This window comes from Neodiprion virginianus, chromosome 4, assembly GCF_021901495.1.
Source record: "Neodiprion virginianus isolate iyNeoVirg1 chromosome 4, iyNeoVirg1.1, whole genome shotgun sequence".
Taxonomy (NCBI): domain Eukaryota; kingdom Metazoa; phylum Arthropoda; class Insecta; order Hymenoptera; family Diprionidae; genus Neodiprion; species Neodiprion virginianus.
The window spans coordinates 22,667,571-22,682,482 of NC_060880.1; the positions used below are offsets into that span (position 1 = coordinate 22,667,571).

Below are 14,912 nucleotides of genomic sequence, written 5' to 3' on the forward strand. Positions count from 1 at the left end.
AAAGTATGACGAGTGTTTTCCTCGGCTCTCGTTGACTCGTAAGCTCTGTAATTCGGACAAGCAGCTTGGCAATACCATGTCGACCAAGAGTCCGTAGGAGCTTATGAGGGTTGAATCAACGAGGTAGTGTTGCGATCTCGGCATCTTCCTGCGAAAAATACGGCCGGAGAACCGTACATGCACATAAAAAAAGCACGAGGTTGAAGTTAGTAACGTTAGCCTGACTAATCGTTATGAAAAAATTCGTTACTTTGCAATTTTGGAATAAATTTGAAGGAGTTTGGTTTTCAAAATATCAGTATGTTCTGCTGTATTGAGATTTTATAAATTTCAGATAATCTTGAAACTGCGAATAAACAGTTTTTTCTAAACATACATCGTCAAGCTATCGTTCGTAACTTCAACCTCGAAAAAAAACGAGCCAGGCATCGTGTAATGCGGCGCCGTTGCGAGCGAATCGTTGATATACCGTACTCGCGTCTACCGGTAGGGATCCGAGCACCTCTACTGCGCATGCGCGGTGGCGAGTTCGCGCGCCGAGCGCGGTTACTCAAGTCGGGTAGAAGCGAGCGGCGATCAGTGTGAAATCAAACTCCGAGTACGGTGGGTGACGGGACGGGTTCGTCTCCACAAAATCGGAGTAACGTTAGCCTGTGTGTACGGGACCTTGGCAATCGTGTGTTTTGAACCCTTCGGAAAACACTTTTCCGAAGTTACAATACGAAAATCGAGATTTTGCAGCATGTCTTATTTGATTTTTACGTAGCAGGATAAGGAATAGTGAATTTTAGAATTTTTTTAAATCGGAGACTATCCTTGGAAGAAAAAAGTTTCTCAAAAGTTATCAGAGTTCCTCTTACTTGGGTTAAATACAGAAAATAATATGAGTGAAATAAAGATTGGTCGGAGTCAAAGACTGATCCCTTTGGCATGGAATGCCTATTGTGTAGTGTATTTTTTTAGGGTCTGTATCGTGAAGACGATAGATTTGGTCCAGGCATTTATACCGATGCTGCAGGGTGTCAAGACGTCGGTATTTGGTTATCATCCCAACTAATTCGTTTGTCCAGAACCTTTGAGCCTGAGCAAATGATGCCTCGTTTGGCTGTTAAAGATGAGGATAAAATTACAATTTTACAATACCGTCAAATTGTGCATCTACAAAAGGTAATCCGATTCATCATTCCTAATGTATAGCAAGTTATTGGAGTAAACTATACCTATCTGTACTAAGAATAAATAGTGAAACTATTTAGCGGATTCACCGTCCGACTGCGCACGTACGAATTTTGCCTTTTTTTTATGCAGTTTATGCAAATTTTTTTGAATCAAGCAGATATGAAATAGTTGATGTAGTAAACCGAAAAGGCTTGGTAAACTTCTATCGTTTATTTATCGATGATTGATGAATTCCACGAGTTCAACATTTCGTGCTACGTTTCGAACAATATTTTACGCATCCTCGGTCGGCTACTCGGCCTCCTAATTTTCAACATTTCTCCTCGCGATGCTACTCACTTAGCGAATAATACAACTAATTATATTACAGGATGCTGCAAAACATTTGGCAGAGAACTTAATCGAATCTCTGATGCATTCACGAAATTTTGACAAAAATGCTCTTAAACGAGCCAGCGAATTGTACAACCCACAGTGTAAAGACAACAGAGCACTGTGGTTTAACAAACCAAGGTATTGTTATTTTACGGCAGTATATTTTAGGTTTCTCTTTTTTCACCGACAGAGGTAGGTAAGTTTTATTTTTATCACACGGTTAAAACCAAAACAGAAACACGTCTAGTCAATTTTAACTATTTCCCAGAAAGTTTATAGGAGTGCAATTCATTACAGGTATGTGATTTATCTGTCATTTAAACTAGGTATGACGAGACATTTTTTGGAAATGAATCCGAGCAATTTACAATAGATGTTCTTATGACGGATGAAGAAATCCAGTTAAAAATTGGTACAGTGTTTGCACTAGTTTGTATAATTATACTTTACAACATACAGACCTGATTCGGGCAATCTGACAATGAGCACCCAACTAATCATACGATAGATCAGAATCGGGCACTGCCTAATTACAATTTCTAATTAGCCTCATGTCAATTATAAATTAGAGGTGTTATTTGTAATGAATGCAAGAAAAAATGCAAATTGCATTTGTGTTATTTAATCAAAAAAAGGAACCCAAACCATATTATTATTTTGTAACTAGGACAAAATAAAATATGAAGCAAATTTGTATTCGATAATTAGAGAAGAATAAAATGGTAATATCTTGTGTACAGAGCGGAGTAAAATACAAACTACATTACTGATAGAATCGTTTTTAACAACAGCCGAAAACGAAGAAAAAAGCACTACTATGATGAAAGATTTGGCCATTGATACTACACCACAGATTAATGAATCAAGAGTTGTTCTCGAAGTATTGCATGATTCGGTAGATATTGCTGCAAAAGAGCAATACACCAGAGACGATTCGAATGACGACAAACAGATTAAAATATCAAACAAATATGAAAATAAAGAAGAAGCTGATTATTGCGGTATAAAACCAGCTCGAATTAATTCACAAATTATGAATAGCACATTTTTCATGGGCATAAATCACGAAGAACAGTGGAACATATTTCGAAACTCTGCTGTCACTATACCGCCAAAATTTGTATGTATTTCTACCAAAATATATTTACTCCTGAATTGTAATTGTTTACAAGTAATGCAGCGAGCCAACATATTTTGACAATTTGATTATCAGTCAAAGTCCGAAAGTTCAGATGTGAATTCCTCGCCTGAAGAACGGCTTCAAGGCTTAAGTAAAAAAGAATCCTCGGTTGAAGAATTTGATGACTTTGGACGAATAAAAGTCAAAGGAATGCAATACACGAAGAAAGTGTTAGTCACCGACCTGATGGCTTGGAACAATAGTCCGATATCCATTGAGCTGCTCAAACACGTTTTCAAGCATCATAAGTTTGAGGTGAGTATTATGAATTATGACAACCTTTCTAACAGCCAGGCCATTGTTGATATTCACATTGAATTATAACTTAAACCGGACGTGTGGCCAAGATTCTATACCTATAATATTTATGTAGAAAACATTGAGCTTTGACGTGAGTAAAGTCCTAGCTGGTAGACGAGGTTCGTTCAGGCAAGAGGGAGCTCACGAAAATGCTGCAGTAGAGTTATTGAAATCATGCTCTGATGGTCTTCACAAAAGTATCATGCGGTTAATTTCATCAAAAAACTTATGCCCAGATGTTGCTGACAGTAGAGGGAATACAGGCTTGTTATTTGCAGCAGCGAGGTAACTAACAATAAACAGTGTTCGCAACGAATATGCTTTTTAATCTGCAAGCCAATGAATCCAAAAAAGTTTTGACAAGCCGCACACTCTACCCGATAAAAAGCAAAGATTACGGGATTGAAATAATGAAAAATTTTCTATACCACAAAATAATGCAATCTATAATACTTGGAGTATCGTATGACAAGTGACGACACTTGCATTGCATTGTTTACGCTTTAATCATGAAGGTTGTATTAATCCATTAGAGATAGATTGGAAGTGATAGACGTACTATTAGATCTTGGTGCAAATATTGATGCCATAAATGACGAATGTTTGACACCACTTTCCTTGTGCATCTTACGACTACTAGAATTGATACACGGTGTGAGCAATTGGTCGGATGCATTTTTACCAAAGAGAAGAATATCCGAACAGACAGTTGACAATGATTCTACAACGTTTAAAAACTATGAACAATGGCACGGAAGAATCAGCTACGAGTCACTCGTCAAACGGGTTTGTCAATTATTATTAACCTCCGTAAAGTACCAAGTTGACGTTAGTAACGTTAACGTAACGAAACGTTGAAACTAAATATCAGTATTTCGTAATTTTTCTTACGCTGTTAAAAAAGTTGAGTCTCCGAAATATAAACATGTTTTGACTCGTTATGATTTACTGAATTTCAGACAAACCTAAATTTACGAGACAACGAATTTTTCTGAAAATACATCGTTACATTAACGTTACAAAATTCAACTGATTAATATGAAAACAACACTTGCAAAGTTCTGTCGAACTTTACAATCGACATAGTTCAGTACCATAAGTTTGCAGCGAGGGACAATGAGTCCAGCTTTGCAAATTGATTGAACGCAATTCGCTCTTCAATATTTTATTTCAGATGCCAAAACAGATGGATTTGACTCCAGCACCAACAGAAAATCTACTATCAAAATTTCAACCAAAATATTTCTCTAGTAATGGCGAATCAGGGTCAGGTATGAATGCAATGAACGCCATGACAGATCGTGCAGGCCCAATAAAGTTATTAGATCCCACGAGTCAGGTAATAAATAATGCCACGGTCAGATAGTAAAGCCATAACATCCAATGAATGATAATTACTTCTTGGCAGCATAAAAGCATAGGCAGTCAATTAAACGAAAAACATCCAGACGTAGAAGATAATCATCAGATAAGTGTAGCAGCTAGTAAGTGAGTCTTCAGACCAATTAATTTGACTTCTACGTCCAAGAGAGAAGCTTTACAAATCTAAATTTTATGATACTGAAATGAAATATTGTCGCAGGTCAAGCACAGATCCAGAAATACATTTTCGACATGTCACCTATCATGGAAACATTTGTTTCTCAGAGGAAATCGAAAATCAGCAAACCTAAGAGCAAAAATAAAATTGAAATTAAAACTACAGACGATAGAAAACCGACAGATAGAAAATTATTTTCTAAAAGTAACAAGCCGTTAATGGGACTGGAAAAAATTAGTAATAATAACAACAGAGAAATCTGTGCAAAGTTAGTCTATGTCTGTAGATCACATATCTGGATCAATAATAATTGAAATCATTAGACTTTCTGTGGAACAAATTTTTATCTATGAAATAACACAGTTGATTCACCTACCGTTTCTATGCGAGAATCTGACTTGTTTCTTATAGTATACTTTGACTCGTATTTTTACTACGCTTTTCTTTCTTCGTGCAGAATCGAAAAAGTACATGCTACAATATCGAAACTTTTACAACGAGGTGCCGATCCAAACTTTTCACAAGTACCTTACCCGGTTACAATAATGGTAATTTTTACCAAAACGCCATCTCTTCTCTCAGAACTGTTGGAGTACGGAGCGGATCCCGATACCACATTATCCAAAGTTGTAAGCCAACATAAGCCTCGTGAGTGTACGTATGGGACATTATTTTTTATATCGAACAAGAATTGAGGTGAAATATATAGTTGACGTTATTTTTAGTTTCATTCTGCCTATCGAAAAAAATATTCATGATTTTTCGTCAGGTTTTATTGTTTTTTTATTCTGTTTCGATGCATAGTTGTGATCCGATTACTTTTCATATTTTTAAATACTATTTATTTCAATGTGAATATTTTCGAGCTGCTCTCAAAAAACTTTTGTACCCCATCAGGTGAGAAATTTATTACATGAAATTTGTTGTTGTCTGACAAGCGACATTTTATACGATATATTTGCGTCCATTAAAAATAAAACAGACGGTTAATTTGACTGACGATAAGAAAGCCCAACTCTGATGCGTTTTGAGTCAATAAATCATTAACAAATGCTATCTTTAATTTTTATTTTGTTATTCACATAAGTTTAAAGCTACTCGACTGATGATATTCAAAATACGGTCAGTTTTAAGGTAAGAAAGTCGCGTCGATTGAGACAAAAAACATCAAGAAATTCCGTTTATCCATTCTTCAAATATCATCATTTTATTTTTTTCTACTTTTCGTCGCCTATAATGGTAGAAATCGAAAAACAGGCTTTATTACATCATGTACCATATTTAAAAAATAATGCCCCATATGCGTAATGAACGACTATGAAATATTACATTCCCTTTGATGCTTAATACTCAGGATCACTATTTTACACCACTGCTGATCCTGGCGATTCTTCAACCAGCTTACGAGCATGCGCTTATGGCAAAAGCTTTGCTAAAGGCCAAGGCAAATCCAAGTGTAAGAGCCGATTCTGACTACCGGTACATATTACGACAGACTAATTTCAGTAATATTGTCGAATGACTTCATCAACAGAAAAAAAAAAAAACAATTTGCTGTATATCAACATTTTCTGATGTAGATCAGACGTAATGGAACGTGTGAGACAAAATAGATGTGCAGAATTTCTCGACAGTTGCCAAGGTATGACGGCCTTGCATCTTTTGGCTGTTAGACACGATATGGATGCAGACACGGGTGAAGTACGATTAGTATCGAAGTATTATGAAAACTTGTTACTTCGTTTATTGTTCGATTCAAACAAATGTTATTGTCATTTTATTCTAACAGTACTTAGGGACACTCATCAGAGCCATTTATCAATATGGACGTATCAAACGCAGTGATTTATATCAAGGACATTCCCCATTATCCTTAGCAATCTTCGAAGGTACAATTCATCGAAGCCAACTTCAAATGAAATAAAACTGATTCCTGCGAACTAAATTTTTGCCAGCTATTTTCTATTTTACCAAAATGTAATTTTTTTTTTTTTTACAAATACACGTATTTAACACGACTTCATCAACTTTGAGCAGGTAATTTTACAGCGACAAAAGCACTTCTAAGATCCACGTATGTTGATGTTAACGAACAGTTGGGTATAGACTTGGGCAATGCTATGTTGATGCTAGAATCTCGTTTATTGCAAGAACTCTTGCCACCTCAACTTCTGCAAAAATTTGTAAGTCACAACTCTGTGATAGTTTGAAAAAAATACTCTCCGAACTATCGAACTTATGAATTACATGATTGATTTTACACTTTCACAGCTCGAACTGCTGTTACAGTACGGAGGCTGTCCATTTGAGTCGGTCAACGTAAGGATTTGAATAATTATATAATTGTCATTTCATACACATTGTATGTACATGGTTCCAGCAATCGAGTATCGAAGTTCTTACTGTTCACTGTCAGGTATTAGGAGAAGACTATAACCAAATAGAATACGGAAGGAAAGAATTAATGAAGTTATCCAATCCAGTTGCGAGTACAACAGAAATTAAAGAGAAAGGAAAAAAGACAAATGCATCGAAGAGATCCAAATCCTCAAAGCTATCTACAGCAACGAACTTTGCTAAAAGCATGAATTTCATTGAAACAGTGGCTAAGGAAAAATTGATAAGAAGAATCAAAGCAAATCTTGTGCGAGGCTTGATGGACTTGCCTGTAATGCTGTAGGAAACCAAAAGAAATACAATATCGGGATTTGAATGGTCAATTTCAAAATTTAGACGCTGCTTCCATATTAACTATATCGAAATTTTATAAATTTCGGATTTCATATTTATAAATAAGCCTCTAATCTCAAAAATTGAATTTTAAGGAAAGTATAGTAATGCTTTACTAATATCGTTAATCCACTATGTCGTGTAGCTTGCCTGTAGAAAACCGATTAGCATTGCTTAAAGAGCCATTATTTAAGCATGCGGAAGCTTGGATGAATGCGGAAGATTTGGCTATTATTATGGAAACTATGAACTGCAGTCGTAGTAACATCAAAGGATTAGTGAGGCTCTTTGTAACGGCATGTATACCAGCTTACGAAAAAATGGTACCTGAAATAGATACAGTGAGTTATGAATAGATGTGAGTAACACTCCATCAACTTCACGCGACAACGTATTCTAAACGCCAATTGTAATTACAAATGTCATTTGTATTTGGGAAAAAAAAATACTCATTAACATTATAATTTGTAATTAGTAATTTTCACGCAATTCAGTACAAAAATTATTGCTCAAAGGTGCCCAATACGTATTCGATTTACGGTGCAAGGTTCGAAATGGAATCGTCAGAATATTATCAACAACTTTACAAAATATAACCGGAATATCTTCATAATATAATCCGTTCCCTACATCTTTCAGCTGATACAAAACGAAACAGAAACAATAATGAACAGAGTAATGCCGTTGGTAGGCCTTAAAAAAAATGTTGCAACAGCTGCAGATTATAAAGTGGAAAGAGCCAGTTTCGACACAGAAACCAAAAACTTGAATTCAATTGTAGTATATCCAACTGAGACGGATCCTAACGTACAGTATAACTGAAGCTTTTTATTATACAGTATCATATTTTGCGGATGTATCGCTTGATTCACTATAAACTTTCTTTGAAAATTATAATTAACTGTAGGATAGTTTTACATTTTCAGCGTAATAAGTTTAAAGTCTGTTTCGAGTGCTTCGGTGTTCATGGAAAAGTTCTGATCGTATGTCCCACGTGTAAGCAATTGTATTTCTGCTCGCAAGAGTGTAACGAGAAAAATGTTACACTGGAGAAAAATCCTCACCAATGCCCGAGTAATTGATATTTTTAATTAGACTGAATCTATTATTTTGCTCAATTTATAATGTTAATAAAATTATTTCAATTATGAATAACATTAGGCCTGACATTAATGACACATAATAACAACACCTATTTCCCTGAGAACACGATTGTTTTGCAATAATAATGAATACGTTGTAAAAATTGTTTAGTTTTCTACCAAAAGGAATGGACCAGACTGGAGAGAATTGCCATGATTTTAGGCATCGACCCAATAAATTGTATGCTAGAAAAGTTTCAAAATCCGGAGCTGTACACTGATCTTGAACAACAAATTGGACTATTTACTGAGCAAAGAGGTAAAGCACTTAATTATTTTCTGAAAATTTCTTTAATTATTAAAAAATACTATAAATATAATATAAATGGCTATTCGACATACACGACAATGTTAAATAAAATTGACAAAAACAAGCTTACACGCTAGAGCTCATATTTAAAGAAGTTTAAACAAGTTAGACACAGCAGGAGTAAATTTGACTGTAGTCAAATTATCCACGATTAAAAAATTACAGCTGCCAGCAATCTTATCTTAAATTGTAAAGATTGTTAGTAATATCTTCTACCACGTAAATAACATATTTATCCTATTTTGTACTTTTTATTTGTATTTCATTTATTGTATATTATACTCTTGATATACTGCAATAGTGAAAATATAACCATCAAGGTTACTTGTATTTCAATATAAAAAACATACAGGAATACTATTAAGGTAAGCCAGGTATCAGGAATTTGGACGATAACGCATCGATTAGTACATTGAAATATAATGATGAGGAATTTACAACTGATCAAAAGTATGTAGGATCAAACCATGCAAAATTGAATATTCATAGAACGGATCTGCAGATTAAAACGATGGGATTAGATATGATAATAAAGATAACAGCGCACACGTCACAGAAGCCAAATATCAAATGAATTTAGTTAATTAAGTAACGTCATATTCTGTACGCGGTGCAGTATTTTGATTACTGAATTTTATGCACTTTCAGAAAATAATATTGCTGAGCGGATCGAAAACAAAGCTGATGGTGATAATGTAAAATCTAGAAAAAACCCAGTGCCTGGTTTGATTTTTGAAAAAGTAAACAAAGAGGATGATGGCGGTGAAATTAATTTACAAAACATCGTCAAAGGTGGCGAATTAATCAAAAACAACAGTGGTGCGAAAAATGTTGGGGAGGCGAAAATTTTCAGCAAGGAAATCGATGAGAGTTATAAGGATGTCAAGTTTAAGGGTAAGAAAATTGAAGACGGTAATATTAAATCAAAAACGGAAGGAGAAAAAACTGGATACAAGACTATGAATAATAAAATAAATAGTGATGAGGGATATGAGATGCTATCGGAAAAAGGCAGAGAATATCCTGTAAACGATAATTACAAAATTGAAAATAGTGGCGGTTATGGTAGAAAATATAAGGAAACAAGTAAAAAAGGTATTAAGCTTCATAAGAACGAAATCGAAGACAGTAGCTCGACGTTTAAAAATAAATTTGGTAATTTGGAAGGGAAGAAAGGTGACCGGAAACTAAATTACGTTGATACCAGAGACCATGTGCAAAAAAACCGTGAAGATAAACCGAATAAAGAAAATTGGATAAAACACACGGATAAGAAAACTAATGAACTGCCATCACATGCTATAAAATCACCAAAGAAAAAACACAGGCATATAGCTGAAAATAATATTCCAAAAAAATATATCAATTGGTTACTAAAAGTTAGTAAATCTGCAGGAAAAAATTTGGATATTGATATGCTTCTACTTCCTTACGTAGTTTTTGCACAAGGAGATACATATTTCAGAATACTACCAAGCGAACAATATTCCAAGTCTGCAGGAAACTATAGTCTGATTTGATCAGAATAATTTCTCTAAGTACGTGTGCATTAATTAAATAAAATTGATCTTGTTCTTCCTGGTGAGTTGTAGAAAAAATACATGGTCATCTAATCGAGTGCTTAATATATCATACGAAATTATGATTTCGAGTACAACATGCTCGAATTAAACACTGGTTAGATTGAGCACATTCAGATAACTGTAGGTGGGTATTATACTCATTTTTAAAATTATTTTTTTTTTGTGTGTACTTTACCACCCCACCTAGCAACGAACGCCTTGACGTCGAACTTGCGCTGACATCCTTTGTAATTCATAAAACGTATTTTTCCAAAAATACTCCTCTCTGCCCAGCCTTGGTCGTGGATACCGCATATGGACCACATGCATCCTTAAAGAAATGTATTTTTTAAAGCTATCGATGCCTTGGGCCTGACAATCGTGTCACTGCTTAATACGGATCGGACATTTTGTAACGGTAGTGATTCTCAAAGACTATACTTTCGGTATGCATGTTCAAACTTCAATTACCAACATATCCACTCGGGTCGCGCCCATCCATACTGTACTTGTCGTTCAAGTAAATTGACCATTCAAGTGCCTCTTCGGGGGTACGAGTCCACTCCAGGATTTTCTTTGCCCAGTACATTCTCAAAAATCCATGTATTTTTCCATCCTGTAGTAACTGATTCTGAGCTGAATTCCACAGGTCATCGTGAGTCAAGGAATTTTCAAATTCCTTCAACGTGTATACATACTCACGTTTATCCTTGCTAATCAACATATTACACAGATTTAATTCAACAGTTATTATGTCACCCTGATAAGAAAACTGTCTCTCGCAAAAAAAAAGCAGCACTGCGGTACTGAGATTACGAAAGTAATACTGATTTTTAATTACTTCCTGAGTACTTGAAGCATCAAAAATTCACACCTACTTTCACCCACAGAATTACGTTGCTGCAAGCAAATTTCAAAGTTACATCTTACCGATGATTATCTAGGGTATCGACGGCCCACTGCTTAGCACCTTTAAGAGAGTCATAATGTTCGTTATAAAAACAAAAATTATCGGACAATTCTCTCCTAACTATAGCTTCTTCCATGAAACTTTCGACAGATTTTTTGTGACTGTTCTTATATTTTGACACTTCTAAGATACATCGTTGTACAGATATCATGCCGAAATGAAACCATGGTGATAAATTGCTCAGAGCGTTGAGCGTCGGATCATTTCGCTTGGAATCATACAGCTTCAGACGCTTTTCTATGAACCTTTCAAGTTCCAAAATTCCTTCTTCATACCCTGGCTTCGCCCATGTTATTTCCTTCACTGATTTATCGATTTCAACATCTTTCAAAGCATTTTCCCAATCATTTTCACTGAACTTTTGCTTTGTAGTATACGGATGTTTGATTACGGGTGGAAATTGTGTCAAGTATTCATCCAGCTTGGAATTTATTTTATTGCGAATTGTTCGTGCTGAATATTCCAGTTTATCTGATGCTTCCCAACAAGGTACAATGTTATGCGCATCGACCTAAAACATGACTGGGATAAAAATGATACGACGATCATAAATGGATTACAATTTAGTAAATATTAGAAATTAATAGATCAGTTCGTTCCAATGCCCGCATATGCCTGAGAATTCACAAAGATTTTGCACAATTATATATCAAAAGGAAGTAATTTTGAAATATTAACTTTAGAATCCTTCGCAGTAAATGAATCGAAGGTAATTAAAGTCTTATTAAATAATCATGAATTTCTCGATCTGTATTTACTTGACAAAGGGGAATGTCTTCTGGTAACTTCTTCTTCAAATCATTGACCCAAGAGAGCGGTAATCGTAACGGGAAGAAATCTGTGATGACTGCGCCCATATCATATTTTTCCACGAATTTTAATATGACATCATTTGGTTCTCCGCGCAGGAGATGAAAATTCACGTTTAAATTCTTGCATTCTAATTCAACCTGTTTTAAGGCTGCCAAATGAAACTTATAATGTCGAATTGTTGCGCCTAAAAATTTTGGTAGAACGCAAAAACAGACATGAAGAGGCAGACGATTTTTTATAGCTGTTTTTTGAGCAAACAAAAAAGCCCAGTTATCTGTAAAAAGGTATGTAGGATATAACAACGGTTTTAGCTTAACAATATCAGTTACTTTGAATGAAATATTGAGTTCATGATTTTGAAAGGCATTGTGAAATTTATTAATGCATTGTTTCTCATGATATTCAAAGCATCGGTATTTATAGATAATTCTTCGGAAGTCAATACGGTGGTAACAGACTGTGGAACTCCAAATGAAACTATACTCTTCGGATATCAGGAAATTCACAACGAAATTACTGGAATTTTATTACATGGTTTGCATTACTTCTGCTTCCCTAAATTGAATCTACCATGCGGATTTGATTAGAAAACATTGTTTGCCTGAAAATCTCAAATTTCTGTTAAATTACCTGCATGTCTTTTAAAATTTGATTACCAGGGTAACTCATTAAAATGCAACTTTATAAATTCAGGAGAAAATTGATTTTCCTCTGCAACATCACTCTGAAATTTTCTTTGAATCTACCACCAAAGCTTCTTGTTGCATACCTGAATTTTCTGTAATATTCAATGAATTTCTAGACTATAACTCATGACAATGAATAGATTTCCTGATCTAGATGGAACTGAATTTAAAAATTACATAAATCGCGCCTACCTTGCGTTTGAATCAACTTCTCCGCATAGGTTTTTCAGTTAAAAATGTAAAATATGATAATGACTTAATTTATTTTCCATTGATACTTGAACTTCTGCTTGCAAAACTTTATCTTCAACGGGGGGACTTTGGTGAAATTTTTATAGGAAGACTTTTTTAGTTTTCCAAATGCATATGAAAAAAAAAAGAAAATTCTTGCCATCATATGGCTGAGAAGCCGGATATAGCACCACAATAATCTACATCTTGCAGGAATTTTTTATTAGATATTTTGCAGCTGAACTAAAAACGAAGAAACCGTTTGTATCAAAATTTAAACTAAGTCTAACGTCGAGTACATGACGAGTTGGCATATTTGCAAAATACGAATAGCAATTTCATGTTTCAAAACCTTTGCAAATGTTTACAACAAAATATGATAATTTCAAGGAATCGAGGGAAGCTAACTTCTATCAACTTCTCATGTGACAAATTTCTGCATGTAATATCCCAACAATTCGAATTATAATGCGTCAACAAAAAGACATATTCATTGAACTTAATCGCATATGCATTGTAATACTCAGTTTGGCACTTTAATAGCAGAACATTACTCTAGTAATAGTGAAAGTACCAGAAAATACTATTGACTTTCCTTTAGTAGCACAGTGGTCATTTACTAGAATAAAAACCAGAAGACTTGGAAAATGCGAAATTCATTGAAGTCAGATTTGCACAGCAATTTATTCCTGACAGTAATCATTTATTTATTGTTAATTAATATTAATTCCTAATTCAGTATTTTACCTTGCACTCTGGAATCTCGAAACATCCAATAAACAATGCCTTTACAGTTGTCCTTGACTTTGTCTATGGCAGTCAGGACCCTAACTCTTTTTTTGTTAAACTTAAACTTCATTACAGATTCCGAATCCTAAAACATTTGAATAAATGATAACGAGTCTCAGTGTTTGTTGACAGTTAAGAATTGACATTTTGAACAACAGAATGCTCGGTAAAAATTGGCGTATCCTAACGTTTTTTCTGTCTTCCTCCAATTTGTTGACAAAATTCGAAAGTTTAGCACGTTTTGCCACAAATTTATCCATATTTATTGATTATCGTTAATTTGTATCGTATAATGTAGATTATTTGAGATACCGTATTTATCGGGCATACGAGATTATCGAAAACGAGTTGATTAACCTCAATTTTTTTTACCGCACTACTGGAATATAATAATACTATTTTAGTACACTATACCCACATAATATAGGGTGCATACCGAAAGTAGCTCTCAGTGTTGTCAACAATCTTTTATCTCTGTTGCGCTGGCAAGATCGTGAATAGCTCTGCCTCTGTCCTAGGGAGTTTTTAGCACTGCAAGCTAGTTTTGAAACCCACCCAATAGGGTACGTTTATTTTTTCACTGCCAGTACTGGCAGCGCTGAAAACGTGTTCCGACACTAGTTGTATCTCTCTTTACATGGTCCAGTCCAAAAAGATATATCGAGAACATAATGTGTCATCCGAAGACCAGAGACAACATTACATTATAATGCCATCTCTCTCGGCTCGCTGATCCTCTGTTCCGTAGATAGCAGGTGCACGTAATACACCCGTGGAAAGATAGTAGAACGCGCGTCTCTCTAATCTTACTACGTCTCTCGCTCTCTCTCTTGCTCCAAAACGTTTTCGGCATCGGTGCTTCCTCCATGTTTACACCATGTGTATATACTCTAAGGATAAAACTCCTTAAGTTCATGCCCACTTCATGTTCATAAGACATCTGGTGGATCTTTCGTGCAACAGGTCAAGATAAGCACAGCACACTAGTGCCACTTGAATCGTCTGTTCTTAATTTTTACGCCGCACTGTATATCTCTAACTTGAGTCGAACTCCGATTCCGACTCGGCTCCAACTTGACTCTGGCATACACTCGGTGTAAAAAAT

At 35.1% G+C, this 14,912-nt stretch overlaps 2 protein-coding genes across 4 annotated transcripts; one reads left to right on the forward strand and one right to left on the reverse strand.

Moving 5' to 3' along the window:
• The first annotated feature begins 583 nt into the window (after positions 1 to 583).
• Positions 584 to 10,276, forward strand: LOC124302357 (uncharacterized). Its single transcript, XM_046758469.1, has 22 exons — positions 584 to 1,167; positions 1,550 to 1,692; positions 1,881 to 1,966; positions 2,346 to 2,674; positions 2,768 to 2,989; positions 3,108 to 3,319; positions 3,568 to 3,820; positions 4,209 to 4,373; positions 4,443 to 4,518; positions 4,617 to 4,842; positions 5,032 to 5,203; positions 5,929 to 6,053; positions 6,155 to 6,275; positions 6,364 to 6,463; positions 6,612 to 6,757; positions 6,846 to 6,893; positions 6,991 to 7,250; positions 7,450 to 7,645; positions 7,944 to 8,111; positions 8,231 to 8,378; positions 8,559 to 8,705; positions 9,405 to 10,276. Exons 1-22 carry the CDS (start codon positions 1,090 to 1,092, stop codon positions 10,274 to 10,276), a joined length of 4,293 nt encoding a protein of 1,430 aa, XP_046614425.1. The 5' UTR covers positions 584 to 1,089.
• A 210-nt stretch (positions 10,277 to 10,486) lies between these two features.
• LOC124302358 (deoxyribodipyrimidine photo-lyase) lies at positions 10,487 to 14,352 on the reverse strand. 3 transcript variants are annotated; one of them, XM_046758472.1, is made up of 6 exons: positions 14,244 to 14,352; positions 13,766 to 13,892; positions 12,047 to 12,375; positions 11,249 to 11,799; positions 10,790 to 11,031; positions 10,487 to 10,649 (listed from the first exon to the last, which is right to left on the reverse strand). In XM_046758472.1, the coding sequence occupies exons 2-6, from the start codon at positions 13,875 to 13,877 to the stop codon at positions 10,489 to 10,491; spliced, it is 1,395 nt and encodes a 464-aa protein (XP_046614428.1). In that variant the 5' UTR covers positions 13,878 to 13,892; positions 14,244 to 14,352; the 3' UTR covers positions 10,487 to 10,488. The 3 variants fall into 3 exon arrangements, with proteins under 3 accessions (XP_046614428.1, XP_046614429.1, XP_046614427.1); XM_046758473.1 differs by having other exon boundaries at positions 14,226 to 14,327; XM_046758471.1 differs by lacking the exon at positions 14,244 to 14,352 and adding an exon at positions 13,996 to 14,211.
• Positions 14,353 to 14,912: the final 560 nt, after the last annotated feature.

What these genes read in the sequence shown, in the direction of transcription:
- LOC124302358 (XM_046758471.1), bottom strand. Translation starts at nt 14,067, where the DNA reads ATGGATAAATTTGTGGCAAAACGTGCTAAACTTTCGAATTTTGTCAAC. An exon ending in TGGAGGAAGACAGAAAAAAC is followed by an intron (nt 13,893 to 13,995) that starts GTTAGGATACGC and finishes CAAATGTTTTAG; the next exon opens with GATTCGGAATCTGTAATGAA. An exon ending in GATACCCTAGATAATCATCG is followed by an intron (nt 11,032 to 11,248) that starts GTAAGATGTAAC and finishes TATGTTGATTAG; the next exon opens with CAAGGATAAACGTGAGTATG.
- LOC124302357 (XM_046758469.1), top strand. Translation starts at nt 1,090, where the DNA reads ATGATGCCTCGTTTGGCTGTTAAAGATGAGGATAAAATTACAATTTTA. An exon ending in ATCCTTAGCAATCTTCGAAG is followed by an intron (nt 6,464 to 6,611) that starts GTACAATTCATC and finishes AACTTTGAGCAG; the next exon opens with GTAATTTTACAGCGACAAAA. An exon ending in CAACTGAGACGGATCCTAAC is followed by an intron (nt 8,112 to 8,230) that starts GTACAGTATAAC and finishes TTACATTTTCAG; the next exon opens with CGTAATAAGTTTAAAGTCTG.